The sequence below is a fragment of the Otolemur garnettii genome, unplaced genomic scaffold (assembly GCF_000181295.1).
Source record: "Otolemur garnettii isolate 467f Iridium unplaced genomic scaffold, OtoGar3 scaffold00012, whole genome shotgun sequence".
Classification (NCBI taxonomy): domain Eukaryota; kingdom Metazoa; phylum Chordata; class Mammalia; order Primates; family Galagidae; genus Otolemur; species Otolemur garnettii.
In genome coordinates, this window is record NW_003852407.1 from 171962 (window position 1) to 189407 (window position 17446).

Here is a 17446-nt window from a genome sequence, read left to right on the forward strand (position 1 = left end):
GGGGGGGGGGGGGGGGGGGGAAGAAAGGGAGGCAAGTCAAGTATGGGTACACGATTGTAGGTGCAGTATCGTGAAGCAACATCTCTATATAGAGTCACTTTGGCTCAGTCCTGCAGTGATACTCTGCAGATAAATTAGGTTATCCCTTAGAGTTGTCTCCATCAAGGGCAAAGGGGCTGGAGTATTTAGCTGCTATTTGTGAGGTTAGATCATATGTATCTAGCGCTCTTGTGCATGTAGGCAAGGTCTAGCAGCCTGAGGTAGGTCTCCCGTAAAAAGTACTGCTATTAACTTCTGGGATTGAAAGTGCACTGGGAGTCATGGAAACTGTATGAGGATCCAATGGGACATGGCAGCTTCTTCCACAAATGTTAATAAGTGGCAATACACATGCCATGGATGTTTGTCCCCCTCCCAGTCTCATGTTGAAATTGGATCCTCAATGTTGGAGGCGGGGCCAGTGGGATGTGTTGGGGTCATGGGTCATGAGTCATGGGACCAGTGATCCCTCAGGATCAGCTTGTGCTGTTCTCCAGATAATGAGTGAGTTCTCCCTCTAGTAGTTCCCCCAGAGCTGGGTTGTTTAAACTACTCTGGTCCTCCTTCCTCTCTCTCGCTGCTGCTTTCATGTTTAGATGTCAGTACATGCCAGCCTCTTCCTCTTCCAGGGTGAGTGGGAGCAGCCTGAATCTTTTACCAGGAGGAGATGCTGGCCCCCTGCTTCTTGTACAGCCTGAAGAACCATAAGCCAAATTTCTTTGCAAATTATCCACCCTGCAGGGGTATCCAACCCCTGGACACTCCTGGGCCTCATGTGGATTACATGAGGACTGTTTTGCTTATGTGTGGAGGTGGATGTCAAAAATATTATGCATGGATCAGGTTTTATTTGCCCATCAGCTTTCATTATTGTTTGTGTATTTAATGTGGGGCCCAAGACAATGTTTCTTTTTCCAATGTGGTGCAGAGAAGCCAAAAACTTGGACACTCCTGCAACACAAATAGCCTGAGTATAACTAGCTGGGGTTGATTGGGTGTGTAGTGCGGCCATTCACCACAGATACCATGAAGAAAGAACTTTGTATCAAAACTTTATTTATTAAACAAAAAATGCACCATTGGAATAACATTTCTATAAAAAAATGAATATGAGACTGTTCTACAGTGATTACAAAACCCCCTTTTCCTCGTGTAGTAGTATACAAGATCGTGTGTAGAAACAGTCATTGTTTTAAACTGTAAGCAAGTTCCCTTTCTCTTAGAACAAGATTTACACTTAAATATTGCAATCACTAGTCTAATTTGGTTAACAATGCTAGAGTCTGACAATTTAAAGAAACTCTTTGTAGACTCAAAAGACCTTTATTCTTAAGGTATTTTGTAACAACAAAAAGTTTCTTTTTCCACTAAGGCTAGTTAAAGCTGTAGTATACCCCTTTCTACCAAAAAACCTTATCACTAGCACACTAACAATTTGAGTTGCAAAGCCCTTTGGGAGAATGAGTAGCACGGATTTGCAAAATGCTTTCAGAATTATTTTAGGTTTGGTGTCATCTTCTTTGAATGACCCCAGAAAGGGAGAAGGTGGTGATGATTGAACTTCAGTGAAGGCTTTGCCTGGACTAGCCGACTCGTCTCATTATACTCAGCAATGGACAATTCATTTCCCAAGTGGTCCCTCCGAGATATAGGACACTGCAGCTTTAACAGCCGTATCTAAATCCCAACCAGCTCTCCCCCTTTTTTTTTTATCATAAATTATCCAAAAAGAAGCCACTCTAAATAATAAATTAAATATTACTTATAAAAAGGACACCCCAGCCCCTCCCACCCTGCCCCCACACAAGCTGACAATCCGCAAAGTCAGAATTGTCGGGTTTACCCTACAATAATAAAAAACAGCATTTTTTCCTTCCTTTCCAACATTCCTTTCTTGCCTCTGAAAATACACGTTCAGCACACAGTGAGATAGATCCCTTGGCCCATGCCTTTGTGATATCTTGTAGAGTTTTGCTGTTGCTCTCCTACCAACAAAAATCATAGATGACAATGTACGAAGGCTCTCTACTGAGAGCAAGAGAAAAAAATCCTTCGGAGAGTGCAAATGGAAGTCCAACCAGCCAGCATTGTCCAGCAGCGGCGGGGAGAGCCCAGATGGACAGAACATCCTTTGCGGATGTGGGCGTGGTATTTTATCTCCTGTATAACCTCACTGAGCAAGAAACAGGCATTTCTTTTCAGAATCAATAATTTTTGAAAGTAGGTATTTCGATAGCAAGTTATTTTGAAGGATGGGTGCTTATAGTCTTCATTGGAATGGAATATCGGATAAAATACCTATACATGATTTTCCAAAGTATCTGATTTTGGTCAAAACATTGGACTCAAGTAAAAAGTTGTTTTGCACTACCCTAAAGTGTTTTCTGAAAAGTCACTAGGAAAATATAAATTATGACTGAAGGGTTGCTTTGATTGTGAGTTTTAAAAAGAGAGTATAGAAGCTCTGGAAGATTGTGTGGGCTCCATATTTGTGGAGGTGGCTATGAACAGGCTGGGACACAAAGCTCTGGCCGCAGGGCTGCGGGTACTTAGAGGAAGAGAACTGGGGTGGCAGGATAGGCAGCCCTGCTCCCGTCTCTTTTAGAGTTCAGATAGTTTTGTTTAGACACATCTAAAACTAGGGAACTTTTCTATTTTCCTTTCTTTCACTGACTAGAACTGTACATTCCAAAACAACAAGAAGTCTGAGTCTGGGATATAATCATTTTATCTAAAGTAGTAAAGTGATCTCTTGAGAGGTAACTTTTTGTTGGCCTCACAGTCTAGCTGTCATGTCTAAGACACTCTATTAAATCTGGAGACAACCTTAAGATGCTTAACAAGGTCAAGTGGAGAAGTACCAGCCATTATCTTCATGCGCAGATGCTGACAGCTTCCAGAAAGGCCTGGACTTGAGAGATTCTTAGTTGGAAAAGCCATGGAAGGCCAAATTTTATAGTTTCAAAATGTTGTGTGGAATGGTACCTTAATGCCACCCAGCTCTCCTTCGGTAGCTGGAACCAACGCAGGTGACTGAACATGTATCTCGTTTTGAATAATTCTGATTTCGGAGAAACTAATGTTATATCCGACAAGAAGCCTTAATACATCTACCTGGCTTGGTATTGTTTTCTTTTCAAGTTGCTCAATTCAATGTGATTGTGTAACACTCCAATGTAAAGTTATATTATTTAAATATTCTAGGCATTTATAGTTCTGTTATATACAGAAGTGAATATGGATGGTTTCTTATTGGATGTCAATTACAAAGAGAAATACTTAACTTTTGGCTAGGGCAGCATCCAAATATTCTTTACACATTTTGAGCTACCTGCATTCTTGTGAGTTCATAACGAACATGGACATTTCTTGAGGAAAGAAAGCAGCTTTCTTATTTGCGTGAAATATAAAGAAAAATACATTTTTTTTTTTTTTTTTAAAGAGGAGGCTCTTGCCTGACAGTTCAGTTCATTGCAGGGGAGGCCTGAGACTACTCTGCCAAGTTTGATTTTCTCCTTTTTCAGGGAGAAATGAATCCTGGTGTCAGAGCTGCTGGTTGGCTGTCAGGCATCACCCTGTGGGAGTCAGAGAGATTTATGAGCTTAAAAAAAGGCTTGCATGCCATGAATTAGACTCCGGAGGAGCAAAACAGAGGCAATCTCATAGTATTCACAGGTTTCCCGTCAAGAGATCAGGGGCCTGGGCATTGGAAAGTTACCAATCCCCAGGGATGGGTTGTACACATATGTGAACCATTTGAGGGTGCAGAGCATGGAAGGGTGCAGTTATATGGAAAATGCGGTGAAGTCAGTGAAGGTTAAAAGCACCAGGTAAATCTTAAAAGACAATAGTCTTTTAAATGGATTTTACCACATAAATGCATAGTGCTAAGACTTACCAGCTTCACCCATTCCAAAAATAAACCATGTACCATGCATTTATGTCATGAAAAAGGATTTGGGAGCACGCAGCAGAAATGTAACTCCCCCTAAAGTATTCACATATAGTTTTAATGCATCTTTTAAATCTTTACTTCCAAATGTCATTGACTTTCACTAGAGGGTTCCAGAATTGTGTGAAAATGCTATTTCTGTTGATTGTCGAATGTAATTCTACAGAGTGAAGTTTCATTCAACCCCTAAACATCTGAGATTTGCGGCCCATTCCAAGTTGAGCATGCAGAATGCTCCCGTGCTATGAAGGTTTTCTGAGAATGCTTCTCTTTGTCAGTATTACAAAGGAGCGGCTGTTTTAGAGCCTACAGGTTAGGCTGACGTGATGAACTTCTTCTTTTTGGGAAGTAATGGATTATTTCTGAAGAATTCACTATTATCTTAAGAAATGCCTTATTCCAGGTCAGTGGAGGGTTGTCTAACTAAGTGCCCACATGATAAGCAAGAGGAATCTGTCCTGTAGAATATTACCACGTGGCTCTTCCCAGGACTTCCAGAAAATCTTAGATTGAAAGAGCACTCTTGTAGAAGGAACAATTTTGCAAATGGACCGGACTTTCTAATGAACCATTTGAACAGCCCTCTCTGACATCAGATTTCCTTCCCGACATAAAACTGTAAAAAAATAATCTGAATTATTACTTCTGTTACAGTGCCATTTTGCTCAAAATATTTCATTCAGGGATTCATATATAATTACCCACCTAATAAAAGGAGCTATTAGGTTGTAAAGATCCTGTCCCTTCCATGCTTTTTTGAAATTATGACCTACTCAAGCTTGAAATCAAAGGCAGAGCTGAAAGGAATAATTCAGCGGAAACTCTTTCCTTGGATTTTCAAGTCTCCTAACTGATAAATATGCAAACTAGCTCCCTTTTGGCACTTCAGCTGCATAAACGGGGATTAACTCCAAATACAGCTGAAAATTCGGGAACTAAAAGGTTGCACACAAAATGTTCTTAATTTCAGTTAATTTCAGCTGTAGATAAACATGGCAATAGAAGTTTAAAATTCTAGCCCACGGTTTAAGATGCTGTTTCAAAAAGTATCCAGTGGGTTTATGATGTGTTGGAAGTGTCAAGTGGCACCCGGTCCTCTGCCTCTCTGTGACTCTGGCACAGCTACGGTGTAGAAGGTTCCCTTGGCAACAGGGCCTGGTGGTCAACACTTGCCAACACTGATGCCATGGGCAGAACTGGCATCATTCAAGGGAAGGTACTGTTAGAAACTGCCTTTTCTTTTTCTTCCCTTCCTCAGAGTCTGTTGCTTCCAGAGGGGGGTGGGGTGAGGGTGGGGGTGGACAGGAGATGTTGGCAAAGAAGCCATCCGGTGTGTGGAGCTGAGCACCTCACCCAAGGCTAGTTGCCAAGGAGAATTCAGGGAGGGGGGGTGGAGGGGCAGGGGAAACTCTCCGAGCCAGACTCCTGAGGAAGGTGGCCTCAGTGAAGCTTTGAGACGGGATGGCATCACAGTGAGGTATGGCACAAAAGCCACCCAAATTGAACAGTCCTATTACAAGCTTAAGCATCTAATTACCATGTATCTGAGAAGATTGCATATTGTATCCTCTTTCTGGAAATGTACTGCTGCTGGCAGGATGCCTCCGGTTGGAGATTTCTGTGTTCCTGTACTCCAGACACAAATGTGAACCAAGGGTGGATTTGCAAATACTTGCCCAAACGGGTGAATTTTACAGCCCCTTGCTAATAGCCACCCCTTGTGCAGGATGAAAGACTGAGTTACAAACATAAGCATTCTCTGCCTTTTGTTTGTTTACTTATTTACTTTTTGTGCTGTCAGGAAAGCATCCAATCCTTTGGTGCTATGTGTGAGAGAATTCCCATGGGTGCTTTGTACTTTAAAATTGAAAACAACAGAGTGAGCTTGCACTGGTTTGCCATGGCATGGTACAGGCTTAGGTAATGCACTTGCATTTTGTAAGACTAGACCTACATGTCAAATGACAGGCCTCGATGAAGCAGAACATAGGCATTAGTTATGACAGTGTGGTCACCGTAGTGGCAGAGACCCAGGACTGTTCTAGAAGCTTCAGCTTTGACATTGCAGTGAAGATGCATCGTTGCTTTTTGTGGGGACCTCATAGTCATCACTTTGCAATTTCTGATGCCTATGAAAGAAGAGATGCTTATTCCTTCCCAACTGCTTCAGGGTCTTCCTTAGCCGAGTGATTCTGGTGATTGACCTGTACACTGGTTAGAGTTCTTGGACACGGGTGTGCTGTTTATATGCAATTGGTATGCTGCAAAGTTCCTGGAAAATTCACCTCATCAGCTGGGCGATGTGTGTTAAAAAGCTGAACCTGTGATGGCATTAAGTTGCTTCATGAGCCCTTCCAAACTCGCCATTTGTTCACTCAAATCATCCTGTTCGTAAACCTATGAAGAGAATGAGAACAGAGAGTTAGTATTAACACTGAGATATGCCTTCCCTGAAGGCAGGGATCCTGGCTGGCTGGTCACTCAGGGTTCTCAAATCTGTCCTCAGAGTGCCATCACTGAAGATGCTGATAATAAGAGTGGGTGGTGATAAATGAATACATATGGTTTCGCTGACCCCTATGATAGGAAAAATGTTTCAGAATGAAAAAAACTTATTTCAAATCAAGTTCTACCAATTATTAGCTTGGTGGCCTTGGACAAGCTAGTGAAACTGAAGCATACTTTTCCTCATCTGAATTAAACTGACTTTAGTGATATCTATTTCGTAGGCACTCTGTCTAGTGCCTATCACAGTATCTCCCACCTGGTATATGTTCAATACATGATCCCCTTTTCATTTTAGTAGACTACCTAGCTCTGGATAGTGACAGAATTCTTTTTTTCTTCGTAACATGAAATAGCTAATTTTTAGTGCGAGAGTTTGATGAGCTTTGCCTTGACCAGTGACAAGTCTGGGGTTATGACTTCAGTTTGTATGTGGAAACAAAATTCACACCCCAAACCAGAGTCAGATCTAGGTACAGATATGAAGAAGCTATTTTGACATGATTTGAATGGTGGATAAACTAGGAAGTTAAACTATAAAAGCTTGTGAATCCTTTCTTGTTCTTTATAACTCACACTCACGGTAAGCCACGTCAGTAATTTTAAAGGATAATTAATTACTGTAGATGACAGGTCATTAGCCTTGGGAATTTTGATTCAGAATGTGTGGGGAGGACCTAGAAATCTATATTTACAGAAATACTTTCCTGGGTAATTTTGATGGTTAGCCAGATGGGGGAACAAGGAGAAAGAGCACTGAGGTTGGGATGGTGATTTGAATGCCGGGTCTCTTGTACACTTGCACTTTTTTTTGAATCATTCCCTTTATTTACTAATTGGGAACAGCAAATTGGCCGAACTGAATACTGAAGGACTCAGCAAGTCAGTGCTGCCTGTGGTAATTGCTCAATAAATGTTTGTTTCCTTTTTTCCTTTCTTGAAATATCATCTGTTTTGACTTATACAGATGTCCTAGTTGATTATTCTTGGCTAGTCCATTCAATTGATTAAATGATTAAACCAATAAGGCCTGATCCATGATTTCCAACTCTGCACAGGCCAAGAAGCATCGCATGGTACTGCAGTCAGAAATATACATCTAATCCTGCCATACAAATACCCTCCATCCCCAAAGAGCATTGACAGCATTACATGGTGGAGGGATAGGCACAAAGCTACACCAGCCAGTGAAGAAATATCTCAAAATGCCTGATATTAATTTATGAGCTTCCTACAGACATCTCAGCATGTCAGTGAATGATTTGGCCATATACTATATCATTTGGGGGGCTCAAGGGGATTTGAAAATATCTAATTTAGCTAAAAAGGCAGATATATATTATTGAATTGTCTAGATTTCATTATGTAATATGATAATCACTGGCCACATGTAGCCATTCCATGTATAGTCTTAAAACACAGCTAATCCAAATTGAAATGTGTTTTTCAAATGAATTACATACCAGCTTCTGAATACTTAATACAAAACCAAACATAAATTATAATAGGCATGAGCCACCACATCTGGCCTCAAAATTTTAAGAAAAAAACATCTAATAAAAATGTACTGGAAAGGAGATTCAAAAAGATGTTGCATAAAGGCAGCTGTTTATGGAAAACTTTGATTCCTTTCAGAATAATTCAGGATAAGATATTTAAAAGAAGGCCAAGAAATTAACATCTCCAATACCTTGAAAAATTAGGGAACTAGAAGAGAATTAAGATGAAAAGAGCAAATTAAAATTCTACTTTGTTCATACTTTTGGGTATTTTCCCAGCATAAATTGTGAAATGAGAATATATATGACACACATCCATCTAGTTTTTATTTTCTTCACGCACACATAGAATCTATGACATTGAGGCAGGAGATCACTGGAGGTCAGGATTTCCAGACTAGCTCGAGCTAGAGTGTGACTCTATCCTTACCTCAAATAGAAAAAGTAGCAGGGCATGATTTTGTGCCCACCTGTTGTCCCAGCTACTCAGGAGGCCGAGGCAGCAGGATGGCTGGAGGCTGGGAGTTTGAGGCTACTGTGAGCTAGGCTGAGGCCATGGCACTCTAGCCTGAGCAACAGAATAAAACTCTATCTCAAAAAAAAAAAAAAAAAATTTTTTTTTCCTTTTCCATTGATTTTCCTTCTGAGTTTTCTAATTTTTTTCTCTCCTTAAATAATTAAACTTTCATCTCTTATTTTCTAAATATGTCCATCCCTTCTTTTTTTACTTCTTAAACTTTTCCTTCATTTTGCATTTTCTTCTTTATAATTCTGTATTTCCAGGCTATTTTATGATTTTTAGAAGTAACATCTACAAAGACTTTTAAAAACTCTTTAAAATGTAGCTTTTTGTTCCGATGTTTTTCATTTTAAAGAATAATTATATAACCTGGGTGCGGAAGCAAGGCAGGCAACAGTAGTCTCAGCTACTTGGAGGCTGAGAATGGAGGGTCACTGGAGCCTAGGAATTCCAGGCTGTAGTGAACTATGGTTATGTCTGTGGATAACCACTGCACTCCAAGTGAGGCGACATAGTGAGACTCTGTCTTTAAGAAAAAGAAAAATGGAAAGAAAAAGAATTATATCCTCTTATCATGAATGACAAGGAATTTCACCACATTGAAAGGGAATATCTATATATATCTAAAGCAAACATGAAAAATTACACTTTTGTAGCTGTCTGTAGCTATATTTCTAAGATTGTTCTTAAATATTAATAATTTTTATATAACTAATGCTAATATATTTTGTTTTCCATTAAATTTGTTCTCTTCATATTTAAGAGCAGGAAAACAGACCAAAACAAACAAAAGCAAGAGCAGCCATGGTCTGGGTTGAATGGAGAGTGCTGATCGGTTTAGATGGTGTTACACAAGGTGAATGGAAAGTGCTGATTGGTTTAGATGGTATTACACAAGGTAAATGGAAAGTGCTGATTGGATTAGATGGTATTACACAAGGTAAATGGAAAGTGCTGATTGGATTAGATGGTATTACACAGGGTGAATGGAGAGTGCTGATTGGTTTAGGTGGTATTACATAGCACCAGTCCATGCTTCCCTTGATGAAGGGTGAATTTCAGAGGTTCCCTTACATTCGCTGAATCCTCCGTTGGTTTGTGGCTTTCCTCTGACACTTCAGGGGCTGTTGGCACAGACACAGGAAGCAAAGGGGATCTTGCTTTTCCAGCCAACCCAAGAGAGGCTGTTTTAACATGAGTCTTAGGAAGAGTGGGCCCTGAAATAGAAGACACAGAGTGATGAAAGTAATACATAAAACTTCCTGGGGAACAATTTCTCAAGTATGGACGCCACATCCAGTAGGCTGGCATTGATTTTAGGTTCTTGTTCATTCTGTAACGTACAGATAAACTCTGACAAAATGAACGGGCTCATTTTATTTCCACTAAATGGAAGACAAATTCTGATTAGGCTTTTCCAGATACACCTCTGCGAGTCACATGTAATTTCTAGTAGATTTCCAAATCACACAGTGACATGTTGTCTGGAAGCTCTGGACTGTTCATCACACCCTATAAAGTGTCAGGCAAGCTTATTTGGTGCCAGTCTCAGCTGAGGGCTAGAAAACCTTGTGCTAAACCACTAAATGAACCCTAAGTTGCATAATAGAACCAAAGGAGATTTGTAAAGTTAGAAAATATGGTGGTTCTGGTCTACAAATAAAGTATTAAATATTATGGTAAAACAAAGTTCTTCATGGCTAACTGGATAGAATATTTCTAATTCCCTTCCAGAAGAAAACAAGATATAATTCTGTCCTGATCATTACGGCATCTGTCAATAAAGGACATTCTACTGCTCATGAAAATCATTTGAGGAACTGCCAAGTATCGAGTAGATGATACTTCTGTCTACTATAAACAAGGGCTGCCTTTTCTTTTGGGGCCTGAAATTTACCTTATAAATCCTGCTTAGCTTCAAGCAGTGGTTCCCCATAGCCCAAAATAAAACTTTAATAAAGGCTTATTGAGTCAGCTAGTACATCCTCACAAGAAGTTTTGTTGTTATAACTAAGTGTTCAGCAGAAAGGTGTTAGAATAAGCCATGAAAAGAAGTTTTCCTCAGTTCCTGTCTACCACTGGTGATGATGTTTAAGTCCTAATGGTCCTAATGAGGAACCTACATTTTGGCAAGGAAAAGTTGTTTTGACTATACTTTGGAAAACAGAATTCTTGTTATTAAAGCTCAGAGGTTAATCTACAATCAAGAAAATAGGAGTCATTTGATTGGAAAAGAAATTATGCAAATAAAACTTAATTAACCAGCCATTCACTAGATGCTGGTCACTATCAATGATAAATCCTTACACAAGCACTCTTGCCTTAGATGTAATTCCTTCATATTTGGACCTTCTCACTCTTAATCTTAATCAAAAGTCTGCAATGGAAATGATTTTTCACTAGAGGGTGATCTTATGTTTTTAGTAGCTCAGATAAGAAGAGAAATAGAGATGAGAAACATGAGTCATTTTCTCAAGAGAAGGAAATAATATTTACTGAGTACCTACTAAAGTCTGGATCTATGTCAAGAATTTCAGTTTCATTTTAGGCAGAATAACATAGCCAAGAAGAATTTGGGATTTACAATGAGTCCAGACTGTTCAGATCTGTGCAATTGCTTGTCAACTAAAGCTGCATTGGCCTGTGTAGAATAAAAGCATAATAATAATTTGTGAGAATTAAATGATATTATCTATTTAAAGTAGCCAATATCTAGTAATCTGTTCAATGAGGGATAGCTATTATTAATACTTAATTCTTAAAACCACCCTGCTAATTATTATTATTCTAGTTCACACATGAATATACCAACGGGCAGAAAAAATACAAGGTCCAACAATGACATTTTGAGAACACATCATGGAAAAAATACTACCTGTATCTTTGCTGAACATCACTACAGTCACCTTCAAAATATTCCCCTTGGACACTGGTAGTTTTACTTGTAGAGAAACTGAATTCTTGGGCATGGCCTACAGTTATCACTATAGAAACATATTCTTATGGTGTATTTGCTGCTCCAAACCCAAACACTTGGGTATATTGCACTGTGTGTATGACAATGTGTTATAATATTATCACAATATTATATTCTATTATCACAGTAAAGCACAGACATGCCCAAAGAATACCACCACTCAAACAAGGTCATTATAATAATTGATTTTCTCTAGTACCCAGGCTCAATTATACATTCAGAATGTATGGACTGTTGAATGAACGTCTGAGATACTGTGAGCCTTACAGAAGGAACTGAAGACACTGTCTTGGCTCAAAGACCTCACAGACTATTTAAACACCAGAGAACTGCCTTTTTTCAAGGAATATTAACAGAAGCACAGACATTTAGATTGCTGGAACCTCAAGGGCTCACGTGCTCATCTCATGACCTTCTCTTTGTTTTGCTGGAGAGAATACCAAGGTCTTTGGAGATCAAGAGATCAAAGTAGAATGAATTTCAATAAAATTCCAGTAGAGGAAAAAAATTTGAACAGTCCCTGGAGTTCATTATTAGCAGAATTTGCCTGGTGCCCTCTATGGGCTTAGATATTTCTCTTTTCTTTTCTTAAAAGAGGAGTAATTTAAAAAAAAAAAAAAAAAGAGTTTGAAAGAAACTGCCCAGGAAGGATTTATTAACAACCAATTAGGTAACTTTTGTCTCAAAATTGCCCTTTAGTAGAGGAAGATAAATGTCTTAAAACATAGGTGTTCATGAAAACAACTTTTGTTGGAAAACTGATGCCATGTTCTTGGGTATGCATAACTCCATCCCTATATTATACTTGTATTTGAATAAATCCAGCATTTTGATGTTTTATGCCAATTCACTGATGACTCCTGGATCCCTACAAGCTTAGCAAGCTGTGCTTTTTCCTTTACTTACTCACATGTAGCTTATTAAGTGTAACTGGCTTCTTTCCTGATTTTGTCCCTCTTGTCTTCCCTGGGCTATGAGGCAAGCTTTTAATTCTTCCCCTCAGTCCTGAGACCTGATGAATAGCTTTTCCCAAAGCCTAAATTCTGAATTCGTCTTCTATACCATTCAAGCTGCTGTAAGCACTCCCAGCCATCTTCCCCTCCTTCTCCTGCCCTCTCCTGTTCACCAGCCCTCTACCATTCCTCTGCCTTCTCTTCCAGCCCATTCCCCTGTCCTATGGGCTCTCCCAGCCTGTTCCATGCCCCCCAGAGTTGTAGCACGGGAAGTTCCAAGTTTCATAACCCCCCCACCCCCAAGGTCTTAGTGGATGAACAATGGTGGAAATCCACCAAGGCTGTATTAATCATGGTTACATAACTATAACCATTGTGATTTGAGATATATCCATTGTCAACCAAGGCTGTATTAATCATTGTTACATAACTGTAACCATTGCTGTATCCATCACTACCCAAGCTGTAATCCCCCCAACCAGCCATGTTTTGCTTCTGTAGTATGCTTGCACAAAATTATATAAGGCAACTTGCCCACTACTGGGAGGAAACTGTCTCTCAAGGCAGTCACCTGTGCAGATTCAATACATCTCTGATTGATTGCACTTAAGGGGGGTCCGACTCTATCTTTTCAGGTCATAGGGGGCACAACAAAGAAAATAAACATCTTTATTTTAAAAATGACCATTTTCAGGGTGTACAATACTCAAGTAAGAATGAAGCATTGTCACTCAGCGTTAGAATTAATGAGTGAGGCCCACTTCTTGGTCTAACCTGAACAGGATAGTGGGAACCACTGGGGGAGCTCTCAGCTTCTGTTGGCTTGCTACTGTTGGGAGACCATTTGTCCTATATTTCATTCATCCCTATATTTTAACTGTAAAGAGGGCTTTGCCTGTAGCCTTTTCTTCACTGCTTTCAAAAGCCAGGTTAAAACTCAACTTTTTTCTTGCATCCCCTATCTCACCCATTCTGGGTTGCTCCTTATCCATGATGGGCTGCCTTAAAGCATGGTAACCTCTGCTTTATTCTGTAGTGTTTTGACACAGTGTAAGAGAGACACCATCCCTCCCACCCTGCTAAAGAAATAATGAAAGCGATAGCAATTAGGGAAAAGAAAAAACACTTCAGGGTGTTGATTTCTTGATTCTATATCAAGAAATGTTAGAATGTCCTTATAGCTTTTTCTACCTTATTATATCCAGGTTGTACCTATGGGGAAGGCTTTGTATTTATGTCCTCACTTTGGAGAATTGCACTTGCATTGATAATTGATTTAAACATAAACGATTTCCATGAAGCTTCTATGAGCTTTATTAGGGAAATGTATCAAAGCAAAATAAAAGAAAAGACAGACATTAAAAGAAGCTCTTCCCAGGCTCTGAACTGCTAATTTAATGTAATCTTAACTGGGCAATTACGATTCTCTGACTTCTATCTCAAATATGAGAAATGACTTTCAGAATGGGGTCAAGAAAACCTATCTCATTTGGACAGAAGACGATGAGTGAACCTGAGGGTGGCAGCTTGTCAGAAGAGGATCTGAGAATTGGAAGATTCTCTCTTTCCTTTGCAGACAGGCTTTGAGAAAAGGCAGGTTCTCTACCCTAAAAAGAAGCTGATCTCCATGATAAAAGGTTTTGATTTCCTGTATTATTTGTGTGTGTGTGTGTTTGCGTGATCTAGACAATGAATTTCAAACACAGAATGGGTGCTCAAATATGCAAATGTTGAGAAAACAGTCTGGCCTAGGACTCAGGAGACACAATCCTACTTAAGTTTTGTGACATTCACTCAATAGCCTAATTTCTTTGGCTCTGGCTTTTTTCACCTTTCTAAAGGTTAAACAATTTAATCTTTAAATTACTAGATATAAATATTATACAAGGGGGTATAGCTACTCTACCTGCAACTTTAATTTACATTAGTATTTCTTGTCTCTCCTAAAGGTTTAAGAAGAATTAGTTGACCCACTGAGTCCAAAGTAATACACAGTAAATGAATGCTTTCCTCAAATTGCAATAACAAGGATTTAAACAATACTTTAAAGAAAGTGAATGCTCTATCATTTCACTTAAAATTATCAATGAAAAGCTGTAACATTAGTGAGGTTTGTATCTTCTTTCTTTGTATTTCTAACAACACACAGTTTCATTAGAAATAAGTGGTGTTACATTTCTGTGAGTTTACATGATCCATGGTTAATTGAAAAATTTATATTTGCAAATGCTCAATCTGAAACCACAACCGAATTCTCCCTACCCAGGGGGCCTACTGGAGAAGTGTTTCAAGTGACCCTTTGGTGGAATGCTGGATGGTTATGAGGGAAATAAATGTCCTTAGGCCAATATACAACTAATTAAATAATCATCACTTTGGTTTCAATGTTCTCTCCTCAGCAGGACCCACTAAGAGAGGAAATAAAAGAGGGCTGAAGTCCTGAGATGAATAGCAGTGTGTATTAGGTATATGTGAGCGGCCCCAGCAGGAATTTAGTTGTAAGCTGCATAGCTTCATTTTAATAACAGTTATTAAACATTTCATTTACTCTTTAGGTAAATGATATATGACTGCCAAGTGCAGGCTCCTGCTGGCATCTCCTTGCAGAAAGTTCTCCTAAGTAAAATGATATTTTGGGGGAGCTACATTAGATTATAGCAGGAACGGGGTAAAAAGACTCACCTGGGCCAATGTGTAGCATTTTTGTTGTTCGTTTGTTTTTGAGACAGAGTCTCACTCTGTTACCCTGGGTTGAGTGTTTGAGCAGCCTCAAACTCTTGGGCTCTAAGGATCTTCTTGCCTCAGCCACCCAAGTAGCTAGGACTATAGGAATGTGCCACTATGCTTGGCTAATTTTTCTGTTATTGGTAGATATGGAGTCTTTCTTTTTTATTTTTTAGATATGGAGTCTTGCTCAGGCTGGTCTCAGACTCCTGAGCTCAAGGGATTCTCTTGCCTCAGCCTCCTAGAGTGCTAGGATTACAGGTGTGAGCTACTACACCTGGCCTGTAGCATGATTTTGATTTCAATATGAACTCACATCTTTGCCTGCATCTCTTAACCCACATCTTTCTATTTCCTGATTCATTTTCTGTTCTCTTAGTGTCAAGTTAAAATGGCTGATTTTGAAGAAACCTGGGTTCTCATCTCTACTTTTTCTCTGACTCACTTTGTGATGCCAGACAGATGAAATGGCCTTCCTCAGCCTCAGTCTAGTTTCCACATGAGCAGAATATTATTCTAACATGTATTCGTTACTAAGTAACACGTACACTCAGGTTATCTGGGGCAGTATAGGAATGGTTACATAGTTATTTACACTTTTCCCAGGCCAGGAGCTTTTAAGACTATGGGAGGAATAAGAAATGTGTATAGAAGACTGTGCATTCCCACCTTCTCATGTTCACAACATCCTGAACTGCAAATAGGCAGCCGCTTTTACCTACATACAATAGCCACAGGCATCCCTCAGAAGTGATAAAATTTGAAGCATGAAAATTTTGCCACAATCCTATTTTTAGGATGAGAACACATCTAAATGCCACTTCTGGGAAGAGAGGCTTTGCGTTCTTCTCTTAACTTCCTATTTCTCCTGAAAGATAAAGGCAGCAGTGCCCACTGGGGATGTACTGATGAAGTCTGCTCCTCCTGGTGTAGGAAGAGGCTGCTCTGAGTCACCAGGGTCACCTCTCATTGGGCCACCGCTCTGGGAAAAGTGGGGGGATAGGACTAATGTGCTAATGGTCACTAGTCAAGTTTTTAAACTTGCTTAGGCTTGACATCAAAGACTAGACTGTTGCAGGACTCTCTGGACTTGAACTTTCCAAAGGCTGCACTTGATAAGGAAACAAGGTGAGGTTTGATGCCAGCAGGGCAAGCCATGTCTCTCCTTGATCCAGTTCACAGCTAGTGGGCCCAACTATTATATTGTAGCCAGGGAGGGAGGAAGAGGCCTTACCAGCTATTGCTACTCATTCTTTCCAGAAGGTCACGATTCTCTGTGACCTCTGATTCCCATTTGGTTTTCGGCACCTTGTCTCTGTGATTGCCATGAACTGGAACCCAAGAGAGGGTAAAACTTAGTATCCTCTGTCCTTCCCATAGGCACATATGCAAGAACACTGTTCCCCACCTTCTCTAATAGGTTCTTTAAAATAGACCTTTTAAAGCACATCTTATTTCCCATGACTTGGGGATAGGGAAATCAAAGTTCAAAGAAGCTAAGGGACTTGCTCAAAGCCACTCAGCTCATCAGTGGACCTCTATTATTATATTGTACGTTCTTTCTTAGACAAAAACAAGTGAAGGATTCTACAAAGTTGGCTTTGTTGGAAGGCAGAATGAAGTGGACAAGATGATTTTAGAGGGAGGGAATGTGTGAGAGTGAGGCAGGAGGAGAAGAGGCAACAGTTACGGTGTGGGATGGTGGCAGAGGGTGATGGAGAGAGGAAGAAGGAAGGAGCGAAGTAACAAAGTTCTGGTCTCTTCTCTATCTGGATCCCAGCTAGACTCGTTCCCACAAAACGATGTGGAAATGGTGAGCAGATGTAACTATAAACATCTCAGCATCAGAGAAGCAGAAACTTTGAGGTCTTGGGAAAGAAGAACATAGCATTTGGTTTTAGAATTCCCCGAGATCGCATAAAACATAGGGGTAAAATTTTCTTATTTTTTGTCTTTTTGCACTCTTTATATCTTTTGGGATACGTCTCCCCCACACATGGTTCCTCCCTACCCTCCTTCCTACAATACACATGATACAAGATACCATGAACCATTAAACAGCCCTATATATTTCTCCCATGATTAAAAAAAAATTAAATAATTTAATCAGCAACAAACAGTAGCATATTATCTTTCCCTTTATCTACATTTTTAAAGATAAATTATAGGAAGGGTGATATAAGGAATGCTTTTCTTTTTTCTTTTTTTTTTTTTTTTAGAGACAGAGTCTCACCTTGTCACCCTTTATAGAGTGCTGCACCATCACTGCTCACAGCA

At 39.7% G+C, this 17446-nt stretch overlaps 1 protein-coding gene across 1 annotated transcript in view; it reads right to left on the reverse strand.

The window, feature by feature from the left end:
• Positions 1 to 6298: 6298 nt before the first annotated feature.
• DCC (DCC netrin 1 receptor) overlaps positions 6299 to 17446 on the reverse strand; it is a 685279-nt gene continuing 674131 nt past the window's right edge. Inside the window, exons 26-27 of the mRNA XM_012801997.1 lie at positions 9590 to 9732; positions 6299 to 6388 (exon numbers count right to left, since the gene is read on the reverse strand). Coding sequence (XP_012657451.1) covers positions 6299 to 6388; positions 9590 to 9732 — 233 coding nt within the window. The remainder of the gene's footprint in view (positions 6389 to 9589; positions 9733 to 17446) is intronic.